Here is a 22,366-nt window from a genome sequence, read left to right on the forward strand (position 1 = left end):
TCAAGGTGATTTATTGGCCATGCCAGGAGCTGCAGTAATGTGTAGAGAATCAGTCCAGCTGCTGAGCAATAAATCTATGCAACCAAACCTCAGCCAGCCTAAAGGGAGCTAAACCCTGCTAAAGTGATTCAACAAATGATTCCACTTGCTGCTTTTATGTCATGTGGGCTAAACTTTTGCATACTTACCAACAAAAAATGTACATTAAACCTTTTGCTTGTAGATGTAGTGCAGCAGGAGCCATGAAGATTTTTTTGCATTTTCAAGTCATTTTTAGGCCGGCTGTTTCGAAGTCGAGCTAGTGTCGTAGCCTTGGTGTCTGCTGCAGCATCGGTTCCGCAAAAACTTCAATGTTGGCCAGAACTTGAGAACGGCCCGACCCAGGATGTTCAAATTCACACGATAGATGCATCGACTAAAAATCTCACGAACGTTCGAATCTCTGTGACGTTGACCTGAAGGTAAAAGTCAAAGCTGAAGTTTTCTGAAAAGCTAGTGAACATAACTCGAGAACGATGCAGCCTAGGATGTTCAAATTCATATCATAGATGCATACTGTTCATGCTAGAGCCATCACACTTCACACACTTGTTCGCTGACTTTACTATTACAAACAGCACTTTGACTCTTGTTAAAGGCATACTGTGTTTCCATATAAGGCACTTGCAAAGCCTTTTCTTTTAATATTGTATATTCTGCCTTGTTTACGTCCAGATTTGCTTGCTCGTTTTCTTGTTTGTTTCATTGGATTCACATATGTAAGGGAGATATTTTAGCATTGGTATTAAATAACTGATGTAAGATATGGACATTCCTTCAGGGCAGTCAGTGCTTGCCTTTCAGTTAAAGCATACTGTATCAAAGTGATCTCTCTCCTTACATCTCGCACAGCATTCTGTTGCATGAAGCATCTCCCACTGCCCGCATCCATCCTTAAATTACTGCCATCTTGTGGCCGTAGTTGCTTATTGTCTTTGGAAGCTCGCTTTGATCTGAGCCATTGGAATCTATTGTTTCTGTCATTTACATGGACACGTCCTTGTCATGTTAACAATGGCTGGTTTTGGGAAAGCTGAGAGATGAACAGCAGCAGTTTGTTGAAACTGATAACAACCCAGTGTGCTAGACAAGTCCCTGGCACTGCTTTTCACTGCTCTGAGATCAGAGATGATCTGTGTATTATTATCATTATTATTATTATTATAATACATGTGTGGAAAGAGAGGTAGCAGTAGCGAGTAGATGAGCAAATTAATCTGTGATTTATCGTCTCATAGGTTGTCTCTTACTAACCACCTTGGCCAACGTGTGTGATGTAGAGCGTCAGAGCTTAGTGTGGATTCACTTTTCACTCTTGTAGCGCATGACAGGCTTCACAGAGAAGGCTCAGGCTCATGAAGAGGGGACATTAACTCCTGACATATCACGCTTGATAAAACAGGCGTGTTGAACAGGTGCAGGCTGCACCAGCATTTTCTGATTAGCATGTGTAAAAGTAATCACTTGGTTGGCTGGATGTGCCAGGTTTAACCAGCTGTTTTGCTAATTTTCCATTAATATTTTTTAATCCCCCTGTAGATATTGACAGTTAATCATGTCACATAGGTCTCAAGCCTTTTAATTAATACAGTGCACTGCTGTAACTTTTGTAACTGTTCCGTTTTAGTTCCATTGTAGGACCTTCAGTGAAACTTAACATGCTAGTTTGAATTATGTAATTGATAGTTTTCCCACACCTCCATTGGAGAGTGCTGGAACAGTGGCAGCCAAGCCTGCAATCTCTCTGTGGCACCGCTTAATGTCAAGGGAGGTGTACCCCGCAGAGCTTTTTGTGTCTCCTAAATAATTAGTGGCCTTGGAAAGATGAGAGTGCAGTGGAGAAAGCATGATGATGTGCACCAGACGCCATCAAGTGTCTTTATCTCCCTTTCTCTTTACACACCCTGCCTATTTTTCTGCACTTCAGGTTCCATTTGTGAAACTCTGGTTTATGCATGCCTCATGAAGACCCCCTTACCCTTTGCAAGAAACCTCAGGGTTGCTGACATTCCTCTGTGCAGAATGCATAAACCCTCCTTTGGGAACCGAACGTGCTTCCACAGTGGATCTCAAGGTCCCGGCATAACCATGTAAAGCCATGCGCTTTATTGTTAGCGGAAAGGAAACCTGTGTTGGATTTTATGCACTTGTACCCACACAGACACACACACACACATACACACTCCACTCCCCATGCAGCCTGGAACAGCAACAAAGCTCTCCCATTCTGTTGCCAGGGTAACGTGGCCGGGTCAAACCAGTCGAGCGGTCTCTCCTGTTCCAGGCTGAGACCCCCCCCCACCCCCACCCCCCCATCACTGTATCTCTCTCTTTCTGTTTCTCTGTTCGTCCTCTTTATCCTCTCCTCTCCCCCTCTCCTCTGTTGGCCCCTGTGCCTCGTCATATCTTAAACTACTTCTTCTGTACTACTGAGGTCACTGTCACTTTTCTACCCCAGGCAGAACGAGGTAAAATGAGGGAGATTCACTACTTTGACCACTAGTTAAAAGCTTTACACATGAATAGCAGTGCTTTTAATGGTGGACAAAAAAAAATAAATAGACAAGACATCAGGGGAGAAAGCTGGAAGTCATATTTTTCAGATGGGCCTTCCATGAATCTTGTTGCCTTTACCTGGTGCACATTAAAGTACACATTGTTCCCAGCTTGTCGGTTGCTTTGCAGTTATTTTATTCTTTTGATTTGTAAATGTTTTTTTTAACTATGCAGAGTGTGATAAGGCCGCTCCATTATGTGTAGAAATAATTTAGTATCCATTTCACAAAAGAAAAAAAAAAAAAAACCCACTTCAGGCCTTTTGAAATATGGAAATTATATCACAACTAAGCTGTTGCTGGCAGACACAGTGATGAATTACCCTTCTTCTCCTGGAGCTATTATAGATCTGTTGTCTGAGGCATGGACTGAATAAATGGAAATAACACACACAAACAATTAAAATCTGTTTATTACTGATAGAACGCAGCAGACATGAGACGGCAATGAGAGCAGGTGCAAATGTTCTAAACAAAATCTAATTGCTGTGTGCTTGAGCTTGAGCTTTTGATAATGCGATTAACAGATGCTGCAGTGCTGGCAAACACAGAACTAGACAGAGAAGCGCGGCACATTTTTTATATGTAGATCTGCATCCTTTCCTCTGACTGTAGCGGTGTGTATTCCATTTTGCCCCCGTGAATTGGTGCACATAAAGTCGATGCGTCTATAACTTAACTCCTCAATATTTTGTTTTGCGTGCCTCTGGCGATGAGCGGTGTTTTCTTTAGAGTGGCAGCTGCTCAGCATACTACCCCCAGAGGCGCTGCCACAACCTGCCACTTTATATTAGCTAGAAAGTTTGAGTTTTGAGCGGCTGATATTTATTTGCTCCTGAGGCATATTTGTGTTTTATTAGATAGTTTGCATTTAACTTGAAACAGATATGTAGCATGAAGGTCAGAGAGACAGTGGTGACGCGCTTGACGGGTTACCAGGTTCAAATTGAATTTGTTACCCTTAGCCGAGGGTTTTGGATGTGCGCCCGGCTTTACATGAGCTCTGTATTTTGATACTTTGTCTTTTAAACCCACAAAGAAGATAGCAGTGCAGTCAAAAAATAAGTATGTTAAACAAATAGTCACTGTAGTTCTTCTGTCTCGCTGTGTATTTTCCACATTACCTGATAAGGAGGGTATCCTGTAGAATGCTAATAAGACTTTGCATTTTTACAAGTTGGTGTTTTATAGACCTAACCACTCACAGCAGGTTTTTTTTTTATTATTTTAAACAAGTGCATGTTTCTACTAATAACTATGACAACAAGAAATTGCAATCCATTAGTGTTTCTGAAAGTCTAATCTTCTCCTCAGCATCCTGCGTTGTTAAACTGCGGCCGCTTTGTCCCATTTTCAGCTCTTTAAAGTTAAATTAAAGATTAAACGGCTGCCATCGCGAGTTGTCTGTTACCATCACCTGGTTCCTCTTGAGAAATGAATTGTTTTCTCTTGTGAGGTGAGAAGAGCTGCTTTGAGTTGCTGTGTGATGTCACGTAACATTGAGTCAACTTGTGAACAGGGTTAGCTTAGCAACCATTTGTCATGGGATGAAAATGTATCCCGAAGGAATAACAGGAAATATAAATACCAGCACGGTGATTTGAGTCCAAGCACATTATGTGCATTTTAACTATAACTGTTTCTTGAACTTGTTGAGCTCTTATTAACATACCATATGAAAGGCTTGCTACACTGTAGGCAAGCAGGACTTGGTCACCTGGGGATTCAAGTCTTTGCATTCCCAGACAATGTCTTACTGTATTTCTAACTACGCCACTGGGGAAACATTGTTGTATTTTTCTTTTTGTTTTGTTTTGTTTTTTACTTAAAATGCCATTTTTGCATGAACAATTCTAATAATAACAAGAATGAAAACAAATTAGGTTTTATTTATGGGGTATGTGCATATCTGTGCCTGTATGTGTGCATGATGCCTGTTTCTCCTGCAAACAAATGCTTATACAAATAACTGAGCAGGATAAGGAGCTGCTTCTCGAGTGAGTCTTTCATCTTGTGGAACGGCAGTTCGGTATTCCTGGCTCTGCCCTGCAGCCTATTCTCCACATGCTGCAAGTTCTGGTTAGAGTGGCCCCAAGCTCACAGCAGATCTCTAAAGCAGGGAAAATAATAATCATCGCCGGCTACGGTCCAAGATATTGGAGTTGGAGTACGTGTGACCGTTAGGCAAGATCCTTTTTGCAGAAGCGGCTGGGGGATGTGGATTTGGTAAACAACAAGAGCAAAAAGATTGTCAACTAGTAAATTGGTCAGACCCACTGAGCCTGAGATCTGTGGACTCAGTGGACTTAAAATTCATCTTTTTAAACTTTTTGTTCTTTTTTTTTTTTTTAACCATTTTTGCTTGAAGCACTTTGTGACATTTATCTTGAATATAAATAACATTTCACTTACTTTTCTTACTCCGCGCGACGTGCTGCAAATGCAGTAAGGTTCGTGCAGCTTCACAGCATGCACCCCTAATAATAAGACTGATACATTAACTGCTTTCTTTTTAACAGAACAACAAAACATCGTTGGTCTTACTGCATAAAGAGCATCTATATTCCAGTCATGTTTACTGTGTAAAGTGACCTTTGACTCAACAAGCAGCTCTGTTTCTTTTCACATTGAAAATTATTGATTTTCCTGCAATCAGCAAGTGTTGTACCCACTCTTAAAAAGTGTGAAAAAGAATCTTATGAATAGAAGAAACTTTGTGTTTTTAAACAGCTTTTTTTGGGAGGTGGGGATCTGCACCGCAGAGCAAGCGAGATATGAAACAGTTCACTTTGTAATATGTTCATTATAGGAAAAATAATGTATGCAGGACTCCTGAACTTCAACATAAAAGTGTTTTTGTTGGGGTTTTAGTTAGGAACTCTTACATTGACAATTACATTTTAGGACATTTTTTGGACTCTTAAATTATTTTTTTGTCAGGGAAAGATTACTCCTTTCCACTTGATTATTTTTTTTTCCTTTCAGTGCCTGATACATAAATACCTTTTGTCATGGAAGGCATCATTCATTAGCAGTTATGAGCCTAATGTGCTACCCATCTGCTAATCTCCCACCTTTGGAGTTGATAATTTGATTATTCATACGGAGTGCAGATTCATCTGCAGTTAGGCTCAGAGCTGCTGGCTGTGAACAGATGCTGAAACGTGAACTTGCAGCCCTCTGGCCTCGAGTCCACGCGGATTCCAGCAGAGATGCGTTGTCTCGTGCCATTCGAAAACGCAGCGATAGCCACCGACGGGCTTTACCGAGCGACAGCAGGACATCATCGGCTCAGTCTTATTTTCAGATATGGCGATAAGAAGCAGCTGAAGCCCAGGAGGAGGATACTATTCAATCGCTTGACACACAAGTGAGGCAGACATCAGCGTTTACAACAGGATGGCAGTTGTGTGTGCGTGCCAATGTGTCTGTGCTTTTCCATTATATCATCTTGGCAAGGGCCTTGACTTTACCCACACTGCCAGCACTGCTTGACCTTACTTTGACCATCTGTGTCTAATTATGTGTTAAGTAAGTATTAGCTATAAACCAAAGTCAGGTCTGAACATCTGATCTGTGGTATGAGATGCGTTTACAGCCAGGGTTGTAGCACAGGTTTATATCTTGAGTTTGGCCTCAGGAACTCAGCGGTTCGTGGCTGCTTGAAGTCCTGATGCTGACCTGCTTCAGAAATGACAACTTTCACAGGAAACAGTGAAACTAGAACTACAACTGTAGCACTGACTTCAGTAACATTGAGCCACCTGCCTCCGTTATACCTGTCGGGCATAATTTTGGGGATGTGAGGAAGAAATGCCGCTGTGTAAGATATCAGCAGGTCATAAATGGTCTTTAAATTCCAATAAACAAACAGCACTTACATCCAGGCCATTGGTGGTGCATGAAAGCAGTGACTAACAAGGTTAAAGGGGGAGTTTGTGTGGTCATAGTCTAAATGTAAAGCTGCTATGTTTTCTCCAGTGTGTGTTAAAGCAGCACTTCATATCACAAGCTCATTATATCTGAGCCATAAAATGATTATAGGCTCCAGTAAGGCATTGTTCTGCTGTTTGACAGGATTAAAGATGACTTTAGAGAGAGGGAGCGTCACTGCTCTCTGCTCAAGTGTTTGCTTGCTTTGTATAAGCCAGAAGTGAAAGGGGCCGCACACTTGACTGTTTGCCAGCTGCGGCACACCCTCCCTCCGTTCTTTTGCACATTTATCTCCTGCCAGTTTGTGTATCCATTTAGACCTGTCTGCTTTGTTCTCATTGAAGGATTCAGAGAAAATCCTTGAGACACCACAGGCTGTAAATCTCAGTGTGACACTGATCAGTATCTGTCATTCGGTGCAAGTGCCAAATTCCAAAAGAAATGAAAGTAAGGGCTGAATGCAACGAGTTGTTTGAGATTCACTAATACTGACTTGACTTGGATCTGATTTTTTTTTGTTTGTTTGTTTTAGTTCAGTTTCTTTCGTTTCTTTTTTTCCTCAGTTTTATTAATAGCACATAATTGACATGTTCTAATAAACTCTTTCTCTGCAGAAGAAGAGTGGAGTTGTGAAGACGCAAGAGAAGAAGGAGCGGTGGAAGGAGAAAAAGGTGGCGAAGCGTCAGAAGAAGGAGGGCGAGGAGGTGGAGGAGGAAGAGGAGAATGTTCAGCCTGTGGTGGATCCCCTGGAGAATGGCTTCCTTCATCATGCCCAGCGGGAGCAGGAGAGGATGAATGAAAGGCTGCTGAAGAAGACTTACTCCAAGAAGAACAAAATGGTCAGTGTGTGCCTCTGTGGGGTTTTAAAGTCAAAATGTCCCACTGGATAGGAGTTCAACTTAAGTTGCAAAGGTTGCATGCATGTTGCATGGATCCTTGGCTTGTGTTTTGTGTTTTGAGACTTGCACTCTGTCCATGAAGGAAGAGGAGGCGGATGCCCGGGCAGGGTTTGAATCTAATTTAAAAGGCAGACTGTCTTTTTCTTCAGATGAGTGCACTGCTTTCCGTCCATATCCAAGTCTAATGTAAAATTTGAAGAGAAGTATGAATGGATATTATTATCAGGTGGTTTACTGATTCTTTTGTGCACTGGGACTATATATCACGGTGCTATGGTTGTCTCCTTACATAAGAGACTTCAGTTACCTCTGTCAGTGCATCAAAGCATATTCAGTGTCCAAGACTGGAGAAAATCATTCACTTCAGCTTCAAACCCTGTAAAGCTGTTTTCCATCGTAACATGCATCAGGAAGGATATATTTAGTTATCCACCTAAGACCTTAGTCAAACAGGCTTAGACACTAGCTGGCAACCCCCTGACAATCTCCCATCATTGGGGAAAAAATGTGTTTTCCCCAACCAGTTGGCCAATGGCTATTGGCTGTCAGCAGACAAACTCAGCTGGAAAGAGGGTGCTGCACGAAGAGCCCCCTTGTTACCAGATTGTCGTGGTTGCCCGTAGTTCTGGAAGACGCAGATTTCTTTTTAAACACTCACTAACCACCGCTCTAAACTGAGTGACAGCGAAACTTGAAAAAAAAATAAGGCGATGCAAAACCTAAACAGAGAACGTTCACCTTCAAAGTAAAAGTTGTTCCTTACATCTGAAGCCAGTACATTTCAAAAGGTGCAACTTTTGCTTTCAAGGTGAATGTTCTCCGTTTCTGGTTTGCTTTGAAGTCTTCACAGTTTCCTTGACACTCAGCGAGTAGTTGGAGAGTGTTTGCAGGCAAGTTGGTGTCTTCAGTACAAACTACAGGCAACCTATGGGCAATCTGCTGGTGACCAAAGAAATTGCAACGAGGTTTTCACATAAAGACAGCTGGCAACTTCCCTCAACCATTAATTGATCAGTATGGAATTACAAATTTTTCCTAGCAACTGGTGGTTACCACGCAGTTGCCAGCCATTCCATTTGGCTATGTGACAGTCAGTGCCAAGAACCTCCAGCAATCACACACAACTAGTCAGGGAATACCGTACTCATTTTTCCCTAGTGGCTGGTATTTGCCAGGCGGTCACCCACAGGTCTCGAAGCCTGTGTGACTGGGGCCTAAAGCTTTTTGGCTCATTGTTTAAATTAATTTTAAACCTGCAAATGCATAAACATCATAAACAAATAAAACAATTAAATTCGCTAGCTGAAAACTTTAAACTACCACAATAAATGCTCAACTTGGAGAACCTGAGTCAATGGAATATTATGCTTTGATTCTCACAAACACTTTATTAAATTAATTAATCAATAATGACTCAGTTCCATATCCTATGAATGCCAGCTCCAGTGCAGGTTATATCAGCAGTCCTTGTTCTGTTCTACGCCCTCGCAGAGCAGCGACACGTAAACTGGTTTTCTACTTGCTGCACATCATAGTTAGAGTGACCCCACAGCAGCGGTCCAGAATAGTTCAGCTGCAGCCTGTACAACTTAGAGACAGCAGGCTCTAAGGAGATACAGATGAATGATATCAAGAGCTCCCACAAGAGTGATGTGGTCAGAGGAACGCAAGGTGGAAGGACCAGGCCCAGCTGGTTATCAGTGACACAGTTTTCAAAAAAGAGCAAGGCGATTGTCTGTTAGTAAAGTAAATGTGTTGTTCACTTGGAAGGATAAAACAAATTCTTAAATGTGTATAAAATATTTGGGATTTCTTTGAATAATTTGCACGTATGATCACTCTCCCTTAAGCCTGACCAATACCCATACATTATATGTCACTTGATGTGCTGTCCGCTCGTATGTGCATGGTAAACATGGCACCTATACCATAGCTCTTTGTGATACGTGTGCCTGAATGAAGCTGTGAGGAACATTAAGTTATGAATGGTCCAAGTACGAAGCACAAAATTCCACATTGTTAACAGACTGAAGCCAACACTGTTATGTAGTGCACATCTGCCTCACTGAGAGAGCCCATCTATGTGTTAACACTTTGTTTAAATGGGCGGATATTTTATGCTCCGGTCCAAAGCCAAGCTCCACTATAGTGTTGTTAAGGATAAGAGAGGAAATGTAGTCAGGAAGCCAAACTAAATAATGAGGCTATGTAGCCCCGAGGCCTACTCCACAGACAAAAATATCTCTCTTAGATAAGATTTCCTTGGGATGTTAACTTGGCTGAAAATGAGTTTGGCTGGGATATTTAGTTTGCTAAGAGACAGTTAAAAATTGTGTATTCAGCTGATGCTGTAAGTGCAATAGACTGCAATTACTGAACTAGATCTGCTAGATAATAACTCCATAATGTCAGCAAACTGCTGCTATCGTGTGAAAACCTTTTAACTTCTGCTGTGCAGAATTATGTTTTGCAGCATGTTCTTAAGCAGAGAGTAAAGATTATGAAATTAGATCCAAACCTACAGGAAAAACAGAATTGTGCTTTTTTTTTTTTTTAATTTCCCCATTTCAAATAATACCCATTAGTAACACCAGGCTTTCTCCAAAGGAAAATCCCTGGTCCTTGATCTTGAAGCTCTTGAACCACTTCCACAAAAATTGCTTTTATCTTCAGGCTGTAGTGCAGTGTTACTGCTGTCAGCCAAACCACAGGTCTACAGAGAGTGTTTTGTTTTGTTGTTTTTTTTTTTTGTTTGTCAGAATGCTGATCAAAATCACCATATCGTCACTTAATGTCTACATAATATTAAAACATAAATAGGAAATCGTAAAGGCTACAAATCTGCTTCCAGTCCATTTGAAAACAGATCAACAGTCAATACTCATAAAAGACCATAAATTCTCCATTACTGCAGTTATGTGGTCTAATGTGACAGCAGCAGCATCGATTCAGGCAGACTATCTGTATCAGCGAACCACTGTAATGAATCACATCCTTAGCAACTAAAAATTTTTCAGATGTTTTGAAGTCCTCAGGGCACAGTGATCTCACACATCTAAATCCCCTTTATAAACACCTCAACCCTGTGATCAGTAAATAACCAGAGTTAACTATTTTCCCAGCTGTAGAAATCCATAAAATACCTCTGGCTACCTATGCCCTGGTATTTGCTTGTTACTTAAGATTGCTTAACTTTTAAACCTTCCAATCCCTTCCGCTTTCCTTGTCTAAGTTGCTTTCTTTTATCTTAGTGCCTGGCTAAGGCATTGTTTGACTGTTTCAGTGCCAGTGAGCAAGAAGCTAAAGTATCCTTGAACCTGCCCTGGCTTCAGTTCTGAAGCATGCCTTTAATACATAACTACAACTCCCAGATATATTATTACTGTCATGAGCACTAACAATTATGCCGTGTTGGTATGGAAAACAACACATAGTTGCAGTCAAAATCACAATACAGATGAATCATGTTGCATAACTGTGCTAACATGCTGTAATTAGCATTTGGAAAGTTGCTGAATGGCTCATCTGTGCTTTAATTGTAGGTACAGTTGGGGTTTGAGCCAGCCTGCTTCATAAGAACACGGGGCCCCCGCCACTGCTTTTCATCTACCCGCCTGCTACCGTAGTGGGATTTTGAAAGGTTTACTAATAGGAATATATCACAGTACCTGCACCAGACCATATAGTTGGGGGGGCGGGGGGTCATGGGAGCCTCTAAACAGTTGAATTGTTTTCATTCCCATTTATCACACACTCTTACAAGTCCACAGGTTACTGCATTACACACTGAAGCGCCTACTCTGTCACCATCTTTTTGGTATTTCATGAGTTTGTCCCTCACATTTCAAGAGACAGTTAGCGTCAGTGTGTTTTCAAGAGTGGCTCACGATGATTACAAGAGGTGTAAAAGTTTAATATCAAAGCCTCATTTGATTTTTGTGACTCTCCGGTGATTACGTACGACTGTAAGAGCTGAGGAAAACAATAGAGACAGAAAAGTCTGTCATCAAACTCTTGTTTGCACGCACCTGTAAGTGTTTGTGGTACTGTGGAATCCCATGCATATAAAACACGTCTGCTTCAGATGGACTGGGCTGTACTGTGGAGGGATGGGGGGGGGGGGGTTATCTGGCACAGAAAGCATCCTTGACAACAGCACTAATGAACTGTAACAGTCATGCTGTCGTTTACTGTCAAATTTATCAACGTAACTTAATAATAACACGGACACATTACACTTACATGAGGGCATACTGTAAATCCTTCCACATGAGAAAGGGGACTCAAACAGATGGATTTACACACATAAATAAGAGCTTTTTGTATTACCAACAAAGGAGCAGCGACTCCTGCTTTAAAGCTGGTGTTTATGTATAGCTGAGGGTTTTGTCTGCAATCTGAAAATGGATTTGACAGATTATTCACAGTTTTAGAAATACTTTTCAGTGTAATAAATTGTGACAAATACTTTCTTACACCTTTAGGAACTAATACATCATAATGATTGAATGTACTGAGAGTTACTGTGTGTATGCTTTTAGAATTCCCACCACCATATCATCCACAGTACACTTTTCCTCCTATGGCCTTTAGTCTGCCCTCCTCTCTGTCCAGCTTAGTTTTTCCTGCCCGTATTTCTTGCTGTTTTGCTGTCTCTTCCATTAGAGCAGGTGTCTAGTTTTTGTCACACACTATGATCTGCAGGCGAGGTGATGTATTGGTCTCCTTGAGGCATCCTGTGGTGCTAGAAGCTCACCGGAGGACAGAAGCTGCAATGTCAGAGCAGAGTTTGTCACAGGGGAGCAGAGTGGGGGGGGGGGTGACACTTGATCCAATTAGAATACTTGTCAGTACCTCAAGAATGGCTATGTGTGTGTGACTTTGTCTATATGCACACAAAGGTCTAAGCCTGCTTTCTTGTTCCCTTCTCTAAGCCATTTCTGCAATAGTCCGATGTTGTTTGGTGATTTTGTTGTTGGTTTTTGGAGTCTAGTTCAGACGTTGTTTGAATCTGACAGCTTAGTTTGCATCTGTTGTTCTTCTTGTTCTTTCAGCTGCTCCCTTTAGGGGTCACCACAGCTGATCATCTGCCTCCATCTCACCCTATCCCTCGCATCCTCTTCTGTCACACCAACCCTCTGAATTTCCTCCTTCACTACATCCACGAATGTCCTCTGTGGTCTTCTACATTTCCTCCAGCCTGGCAGCTCCATCTTTAGCATCTTTTGTCTAGTATATTCATTATCCCTCTTCTGTACATGTCCAAACCATCTCAGCCTTGCCTATCTAACTTTATCTCTCCAAACTGCTCAACCTGAGCTGCCCCTCTGATTTTTAATCCTGTCCATCCTGGTCAGTCAGAATGAAAATCTTAACATCTTCAACTCTGCCACCTCCAGTCTTTCTTTTTAGTGCCACCGTCTCCAGATCATACATCATATTAGACCCGGCTACTATCTTGTAAGCCTTCCCTTTCACCCCTGACACTCATCTCCACCCACTCCACCCTGCCTCTACTCTCTTCGTCACCTGTCTCCCGCTCATTCACACACATGTATTCTGTCTCGCTTCTATTCATTCCTCTTCTCTCCAGAGCATACCTCCACCTGTCCATGGCCCTCTTCCACCTGCTCCCTACTCTCACTACAGATGACGTGTGCAAACATCACAGTCCAGAGACGCTCCTACCTGACCTCATCTGTCAACCTGTCGATGAACATTAAAAACAAAAAGGGGCTCAGAGCAGATCCCTGATGTAATCCCACCCCCACCTCGCACTCATCTGTCACTCCTACTGCACACTTCACCACTGTCTTGCTGTCCTCAGACATGTCTTGCACCACCCTCGCATATTTCTCTGCTGCTGCTGACTTCATCATGCAGTACCACAGTTATCATGTGCTTTCTCTACAGCCACAGAGACACAGTGAAGCTCTGTTTGATTTTCTCTGTACTTCATCAAAACTCCCAAAACAAACATCACATCTGCAACCGATGGTCACTTCTCTTTTATCCCTAGCTTCAACTCTTTCCCATTTCTCATGGCATGGCTGATCAACTTTATCCTTCTGTAGTTGCTACAGATCTGCACATCAGCCTAGCTCTTGAAAATTGGTACCAGTATGCTTCTCCAGTCTCCATTCCTGAGAGGTCCTCTAACTCTCAATATTGTGTTGAACAGTTTTGTAATAAAAGTAACAAACCACCAAAAAAATGCAGTAACACAGCTTCTGATTTAACACATAGCACATGCACATACAGCCACCTATCCAGGGCAAAGCATTATCAAGAGTTAGAAAATTAAGCTCATATCCATAAACATAAATACACGTGACCTGAATTGTTTTATCTCTGCTGTAAGATATCAGAAAAGCAGCTTGCAGGCTACAGCAACATGGCTTTGACCTTCAGTTGCTTCAGAAGGGCTCATGAATAACACAGAATGCTAACTTGCTCAAGCACACATACACTTCAACATTACTGTCCATTAGTACTCTGTGCTGTACATAACCTAACAATGTCATATAACAATGCATCTCTGGATGCTCTATTATTAGTTGGCACCCTTCATGTCCCCATCCAGCCCTTTATTAGCAGCCAGCCTGTGGACAGGAAGCCAGCATCCTACATGGCCCTGTCGTAGTCTAGCTGCTTTCAGGACCACCTTCCCAGCTTCATATCTAGGTGTGTGTATATACGCAGTAAACCAGCTGGAGACAGATCAGATTAGCTGAGGCATTAGCAGTGCATTGGAGCATGGTTCAGGGGCAGTTTGAGAGCTGTGATATACAGTACGCAAGAGCACCGCTACGCATTGGCAGTGGCGCGGTGGTAATGGAGGGGTGCGATCGGGATGAGTGATAACGCTATAGGCTGGTTGTTATCTGCTGAGCAGCGACCCTGCGCGGTAGCAGCTCAGCTCGGGAGATGCCAGCGGACAATATTACTGTGGGCTAACCCTGCTTCAAGTCGAGTTCAAATGGGGATCAAGGTGAATCCTCCTGACTGTGTCATACTGTGAAAGCTGCTGACCTGCAGTTGATTGTTGTTGAGAACGACACTTAATTTTGTTGTGTTTGCAGAGAAAACAGCTGCTAGATGTGCCAAAATAAAATACTATTACCAGGCTGCTTCCGTGGGCACGAAGGTACAGGATGTTTCACTGAACTAACGCTCGTTTTGCAATGAGAATATCTTTACTCCGTTTGTTCTCCCGAGGCTTAAGCTACTTGCTCACATTACTGCAATGTTGCTTATAAAGTTGTTGTTGATTGAGGAACTGTTGCACGTTTAATGAGATCAGCACTAAAATATGGAATCCTTGATGCAATTATAGGGTTGGAAAGCTTGTAAGTAGCAGCGTGATAGAAAAGGTCCTTATTCTTGTTTCTCAGGTTAACACTGCAATTTAACAAAGAGCATTATTAGAGGAGTAGATAATGAGGTACGCTGCAGAGGTGTCTGCGGGCAGTGTGTGTGTGTGTGTGTGTGTGTGTGTGTGTATACCTTTCTTGAATTAAAACTCTTAGTTGTTAGTACCTGATAATAAAACTGACATTGCATGCTGAGATAAACAAAAGCAAGGCGAGCTGCATAAGCTGTACCGTTACAGAGTGGAGACTTCAGGAAGTCAGTAATTCAGTAATCTATTCCAGACCACAGTCACAAAATCATTGTTTTTCTAATGTGGTTTGTTACTGTTGACCATGGGTTAAAGGCAGAATTTTAAGTTGAAGAAAGCTTCTTTGGGATTGGTTTGTTTTAAGTGTAACTGCAAATCGGGAATGTTTAAAATAAATGATTCATGACTTCTAGCTGACCGAGGAATTACATAACTGAACATTGGCTGAGTTTACAGCACAGCAAATACCATAGTAGCAGGTCAGGTTTACATAAACAAGAAACACATTTTCCCAGAAGAGAATAGCAAAGCCATTTAATTAGAATGGAGATCAGACAGAGTGTTTAGTGCAGAGCTAATATATCGCCATAATAATTTCTCCACTAACAGCACTGCTATAGTAATTGATCTGGGCTTACAAACAAGTTTTTATTTAGATGAAATATGCTGTTTTAGCAGTCACTTAAAACACTTGCTCTTTAAAGTGTAGACATCTGTTTTGATAAGCTAATCTGATACTGATCATGGTAAGTGATAAAGCAGAGGCAAGATTTTCTAAAGATGCTAAAAGTAAATTATTAAAATTTATGGCATTTTTGTTAAGCGGGATAGTGAACTCCCATTCCTGAGATGATTTTCCTATACGAATATGCGTCTCGCAGGACTTACCTTTCTCTGCATGCTTTTTCAGTTTTCCTAAATACCACCTATTTTTGCTCAGCAGACAGCCTGACCACAGATTAGGTGAGAGGAGCCAAACTTGTCCCAGTGGGTTTCCACTGAGGCTGGCCATGTTGACTTTGCCCCGGATGCTGGGGGGAGGCTGGGAACGGAGTCCCATCAGTGTTGAAACAGAGGTTGGGGAGGGCGTAGAAGGATTTTGTGCCTGCATGTCCAGTCCTATGGGAGTGGTCTGGCCCCAGTCTGAACTAGAACAATGATGGTTGAATCTGTGGTGTGTATCCACTATGACCGGTCTGTCAAAATGGATACAAGGCCCATGGATAAATGACTATGAGAGGAGTGATCACAATGAAACGGAATTCATTGAGTAGTTGTTCTGCTGCGGCTAGGAATATTTATCCCACTCTGTTTTTTTCCTTTTAATTCCATCACCCCTCCACTCCTCAAGTGGAGCCTCCCAGCACCTTAGGCAAGGAGAAAGGAAGAAGGAGAGCAAGAAGAAGGTAGAGACTGAAATAAAACTAGAAAGTCAGGGGGATGACAAAGAAGAGCCAAACCTACATAATTGCTGCACCAGCTGTGCTTATCCAGGTGAATATTGCTCCGGACAGTGAGCAAAGATTAATGTCAGGCCGTGTAAGGTGCTTGGTAGCTGCATTGTAGAGCTATAATCACACACACACATCCCACCCCTTTTAACAAGTCATAGTCATTGGGATACAGCAGGGCTACTTCAGAGCAACCACTCCCGGGACAATTAGACCTCCATGGGAACATTAAATTAGCAGAGGTCTAAAGTCATGCTCTGTCAGAGCTGGGGCTATCATGTGCTGAGAATGGACCAGAGGCAAGGAGAAGCTCCTGCTGCATATACTGTTTTCTGTGTGAGACTGGAGTACATGATAAGAGCATTATTTTAAAGTCGTGGTTAATTTTGCATCGCAGTACGGAGTGTTTTCAGCAGAGTTGTTAGGTTTTATACTTGGGAGGCTGGTGTTAGCTGTAATACATTTGTCAGGACATTATTTCTCTGTGCTTTGCTTGCTGGCTAGTTGTGATTACTTTCTTCTTTTTTTTATGTAATTTATTAAAGGGGGACCTCCCAAGCTACCTCATATTCCGGTTTTGCATCTGCTGGAGAATCTGTAGCTATAGCAACAGATATATTGCTCCTGGTAGATGTTTAACTAGAGCAGACAGCAGGGAGAGACACTTTATTACATCTTGTGCTTTATGATTTACTGGATCATTGTGGTTTATATTACAGTAATGTTTAGGGAGCTGTTCAAAAATGTGTGCTCCAGGAAAATCCTGGGTATCTGGAGTCATATTCCTGCAGCAAAGGCTTTCTGCAAAACTGTGTCTCATAGTTTAAACTGCAACTCATGTGAGGTCAGATTTATTGTGATTTTTGTGCCTTTTATCAAATAAGCTTATCACAAAGGTCTCGTAAAGATGTAAGCGAAAAATGAGATGGCAAGCAGTGCGTGCGCGTGCACCGTTTGTAGTGCTCACTTTTAACAAAAACAATCCCTCTCTAAATCTGCTTCTTACTGGAGGTGTCGCAGGACGCACGCTGTTGCTTTGAACCTGAGCAGTCTTTAACAGGCACTGAACGCACACAGTTCAGTTCACTGCAGGGGAGCAGAGAACAAAGTGTTAGAAATGAGGTCGCTCAGCCCAGATTCTCAGATTGTGTTGCCTTTCATGTCGTTTTAGACCAATACGTCAAAGTCAGCCGATGCCGGCTGGAAATATAAATGAGGAACCGTTATAAAATGTCACCAAGTTATGATTAGGATACTTTGTATTATAGTGCAGTAGCATTTGCATTTCCTCGTTATATGCGTTAACCATTCATCAGATGAGGAACAATATATAGTAACTTGATCTGCATCATAAAAATGAAAATGAAAACAAAAAGAATGTCCTGAATGTCAAAGTAAAATAGCAGTCTCAGTACAAAATCCCATATTAGTTAAACTATAATAAGACTATAAATGCCGCATTGTCAGGGGTCAAACGTCTGTCCGGACAGAGGCTGGCAGCCATCGTGTAAGTAGTATCTTGTTACACTGGAGATCTGATGTTTGTAAGAGAGAGTGGAAGTGGGTGGCCGTCCTGAGTCTTTGCTAAAGCAGATAACTCCTGAAGTTGTGAGAGCTCTTTTGTTTGGAGGCCTGTGTTTTGACAGGCCTAAGAGGGGTAAGACAATGAAGTGGCCGTGCTGTATCTTGATGTGTTCCTGCAGGTGCCTGCTACACTCCGCTAATACTGCTGGCTTTCATCACATGCTCACGTGCTTCATTCTCTCCTTGTCACAGATGTTTCAGTTTGTTTAAGTTAATTAGATCTTCCGTTAGCACGTATTTAATTAGGCTCTGTGTGACTGTTGTTTTGCTTGAACAATGTGTTTTTTCATGTGTGTTCCAAATGTGAAGGGAATTTTCTTTACATGCTTTTATTGTTGGGGTGTGTGTGTGTGTGTGTGTGTGTGTGTGTGTGTGTGTGTGTGTGTGTGTGTGTGTGTGTGTGTGTGTGTGTGTGTGTGTTCCTCAATGAGTTTCAGGCAATCAAATGAGTACTCATTGTGCTCACATCTGTGTACTTCTGTGTGTGTTTAGGCCTTTGGGCTTATGCATGTGTTGATTGTTGTGTATGTGTTCATGCTTCCTTGGCTGTGATGCAGTGCCTGTCTGCCTGGCAGCATCTGAACATTTAAGTGTCTGTCATCATTGCCACTTTAGTCCATTAAGGTCACTACATTAATGGGATCTGCCGAGGCCCCTGGCCTTGTTTTCATAGCCAAGTGCCTGGAGGAGGGGTGTGTGTGTGTGTGTGTGTGTGTGTGTGTGTGTGTGTGTGTGTGTGCGTGTGTGTGCGTGTGTGTGTGTGGGTGGAGAGGGGATGACTAGCAAAGCTGGACATTAACTCAGACAGATTAAATGGGATTAGTGATGTCACTGAGACATATGTGATCTTTGCAGCCACAGCTTTCTTTTTCTTAAGCGTACTAAGATTTGTCGTAATACAACACTGACCCCTGCTGTATTAGTCAGTCATTGCGCCCACATTTGTGAGGAGGTGGTGACGATGGTGCATTAACCCTTTAGAAGACTGCACCGCATCGTCCATTGGGGGTCACTGTTCCCATTTGTAAAAGAAGGTGGAATCCTCCATTCTACCTTCCTGCCATTTTGACTGCCTAATTTAAAGCATATCAGGGATTACAATATTGAACCCAGGTGGTGGATCTTTTGCGGTTTCATCAACGTTTCCTGCAGTGTCTTGTAATGTCTGCTTAATGTGGCTTCCAAATGTTGCCATGAAAACAGCATCGTCAGTGATAACGAAATGCCTCTGGAACACTGAGGCTCACGTGTGGGTTGTATATGCCAGCACTGTTGCTCCTTAAAACAGCAAGGAGCTACACAAGGTCAAATGTATCCAAATCAGTAAGAACTCTGCTAGTGTGGTACAATTAGCATTATACTGATATAAGGAAGGGGTTATTTTAGGCAAGATGTATTAAAAAATTTCAGATTTAGAATGAGATTCTATATGTTTTAATGTGTTGTGATTAGGGGGGATATGTGTCTGCAAGCAGGCAGCATGTGTTTGGTTCCCTTTTTTTTTTTTTTCCTCGTTTAAAGGCCATTCACACAGTAGCAATTGAACCAGAGGCTATAATTGTGTTTTCATGTACTATAGATCCTGTCATTAGGCCCCTGGGTCTGCAGGCAGTTATATGATGACAGCTGACAAGGGGGCGCGGCTCCTTTGAGAAAGAAGGGGCGGGAGTGGGGGGAGGGGGCACATGCACAAAAGCCACAATTACTTCCTGGACAGTCCCCAGAGCTCAGCAGTTGGAGTGTGTATGTAAAATGATGTGGGAGAGGCCATTTGCAAAACAAAGAAAGGGTACGTGGGGGGATGAGAATGATTGCTTTTGCACGATAGAGCATGTATACCCTGAGGCGGGGGGGGGGGGGGGGGGGGGGTAAAGTGGAAGGCTAGGTGCTGACACACCCACTAGTAGTCCTTGAGGAGTTGGGGGTGTGGTTCTTGCAGTTGACCCCCTCTGAGGGAGGTTTGTCCCTTGGGCCCTGACAGAAAGAGATGGTCCAGTGGGTGAGCATCAGTTGTCCAAAGTTACAGATTCACTTGGGGGCGGGAATATTCTTTTACAACTTGTGTTCATGTTCAGTTTGGATAAGAAAAGTTAAGGAAATTGTCATGAAGAATTTTAGTAACATAAGTTTTTCAGAACTGTTCATTGTGAAACTTGTTTCATGCACCTCTTTTCAAAAACCACATAAGGCAGTATGCAAAACAGAGAGCCTTTAAAAATCATTTCAAGCATTTTCACATTATTAGAGAGTAATTGGAACATGTGACATGTGATTGAAGGCAAAGGCCAGGCTGGTTGCTGTGACACTGAACTGCACACATAACAACATCACCAATTAGCAGTGCATTGTTGCAATACTGATTGGATAATATCTGAGCGGTGCAGTGAGGTGTGAGAATGTTTTGCAGGGTTACAAAGACGAATTAGCTCAGTCGCTTTCAGTTTAATTAATGACCCAGTAGTGGTAGTATAATTGCTTTTCAAAGTGTGTCCCTTCTGACACTGATGTAGGGCACTGCACATAGCTGTCTTGGTTTAAATGCCCAGATCAGCTCCCACAGGGTTCATCTTTGCCAGTACTCCCCCAAACCACCAACCCCCGACCTCCACCGCTGCTCCAGCCGCACAGGGATAAGTATGGCATGTACTGGTGGACATAAAATGTTCAGGAGCAATTTCCTCTATCTTTGAAATAATACCTTGAAATGTTAATGCGGTCTCAGTGCTTGCGTTAAGTGGAAGGCATCCTAAGGTGCCTGTGTTTGCATTGTGGCAGGGGCCCCTGTGTTTAAACTGCTGTTAATGTGAAACAAATAAGCTGCTCTGGAAAATTGCCATAGCCAGACACTTGGGTCAAAAGAAAGCGAGTCTGTGGGGGCTGTTACCCGCCCAGTAACTAGCCCAGACCCCTAACAACATGGCAGTAGACACACATGCTTCAAACTCTTCGAATGACTTGCACACGCAGAACGTGCTGTCGTAAACGCAAACACAGATACGCTCTTTAAATCTGTTTCTCGCACACATGGGCACATTCACACAAACACTATATACACACATATATCACTTCTGAGACAGATTTTCATTAGAATCACAGTTGACAGGTGCGCCAGCATTCCTGGTTCTACATGTGTCTGTTGTAAAAGGTTTACAAAAACCTGTGGTTTGACACAGTAACAGGCCATGATCTGATATCTGCTGCCATTACTCTGGCCTCACCCACTAGGTGCCCCTTGAACTTGATCGTTCCAGAGACGCTGTGATGTTATCAGACTCAGTGATGCCTCCATCAACTGATACACCCCGTGGATTAGGAGGGGACTTACCACTGGCTGTTTTGGCAAGGAGGCATTGCAGTGTGGCTGCAGAAGCTGACACAGCTCAGTGTAAATATTAATGCTAGGAGCTTAAAAAAAGAATCGTGTTGAAAGATTTGTGTATCAAATCAAGATCTCTGTCTTTTTCTTTGTCAGCTGGAAGCACGCGCAAAACTGCATCCACGCCCTTGTTCAGATTGTCCGCTCACAGTCGGAGGCGGTGAGCCTCGCAGAGGGACACACACTTGGTTGCACAGTTCCTCTGTGTGATTTTTCCGCTTAGCCATGACAGCGAGGCGTTAAATATTAGTGATGTTTTACGGCAGGTTTGTAACATGGTTATTCCAGTGTCTCTACACTTTGGAGCTTTGCTTAGAAAACGCTGAGACAAAAGGTTAGTTTGATGGAGATCAACCTGCCCGTGAGCTTTGAGCGGTGAATAAACACAATGTGGAAAAGTTAGCAAGGTTGGACAAATACATATCCACACAAGTGGCTGTGCGCACTGTATAAATAGAGATGACACATTAGGTCAAGCCGCATGCTGCAAACATGCAGAAGCATATGTCACTTATGTAAAACACAGGATATACAGGAAGTAAGCATAGCAGTGACATCCTGTACAAAACAGCTTTACAACAAATAACACATTTTGAATGTTAAACTGGGTTCATCTTAAGGCTGGACATGATTGTAATGCACCAGAAATCTGTGTTTATCCAGAGAGCCTTCAAAAGTCAAGCGCTGCCACCTTTAGTCTGTTTTAACAGTCGACACCATCAACAGGCGGGGGCAGCTGAAATGTTAGTTATCTATTCAGAAAAGATTCTTTACACGTCTTCCCGCGTGACAACCTTGCTGTCTGGCCTTTGGGTGGCGCAGAGGGGCTTGTCGTAGCAAATGACAGTGACCTCCCCAGTCCCCCCACCACCCCCTCGCCACCTTCTGGTGGAATTGATTAGGCATAATTGGAGGGAGTCAGAATCTGAGGCAAGTGGCGCTAAATAAATTTGGGTAGTGTTAATTGCAGATTCCACTGTGTCTGTGTGTGGCAGTGTGAGGGGTAGAGAAACACTTAGCCACTGGCTGACAATAGAGGATTAATTGGTCTCCTCCAATGAACATAATTAGACTGATTGTTGGGAGAGATAAAGCAAAGGTTTTATGGGTGCAGCAGCACTGTCAGT

At 42.6% G+C, this 22,366-nt stretch overlaps 1 protein-coding gene across 8 annotated transcripts in view; it reads left to right on the plus strand.

The window, feature by feature from the left end:
* Positions 1-22,366, plus strand: part of fbrsl1 (fibrosin-like 1) — a 270,174-nt gene that overhangs the window by 69,376 nt on the left and 178,432 nt on the right. For all 8 annotated transcript variants that reach the window (XM_030737150.1, XM_030737147.1, XM_030737151.1 and 5 more), the window contains exon 2: positions 7,142-7,366. In XM_030737150.1, coding sequence (XP_030593010.1) covers positions 7,142-7,366 — 225 coding nt within the window. The remainder of the gene's footprint in view (positions 1-7,141; positions 7,367-22,366) is intronic.

Source organism: Archocentrus centrarchus, chromosome 9, assembly GCF_007364275.1.
Source record: "Archocentrus centrarchus isolate MPI-CPG fArcCen1 chromosome 9, fArcCen1, whole genome shotgun sequence".
In the NCBI taxonomy this organism is placed as follows: Eukaryota; Metazoa; Chordata; class Actinopteri; order Cichliformes; family Cichlidae; genus Archocentrus; species Archocentrus centrarchus.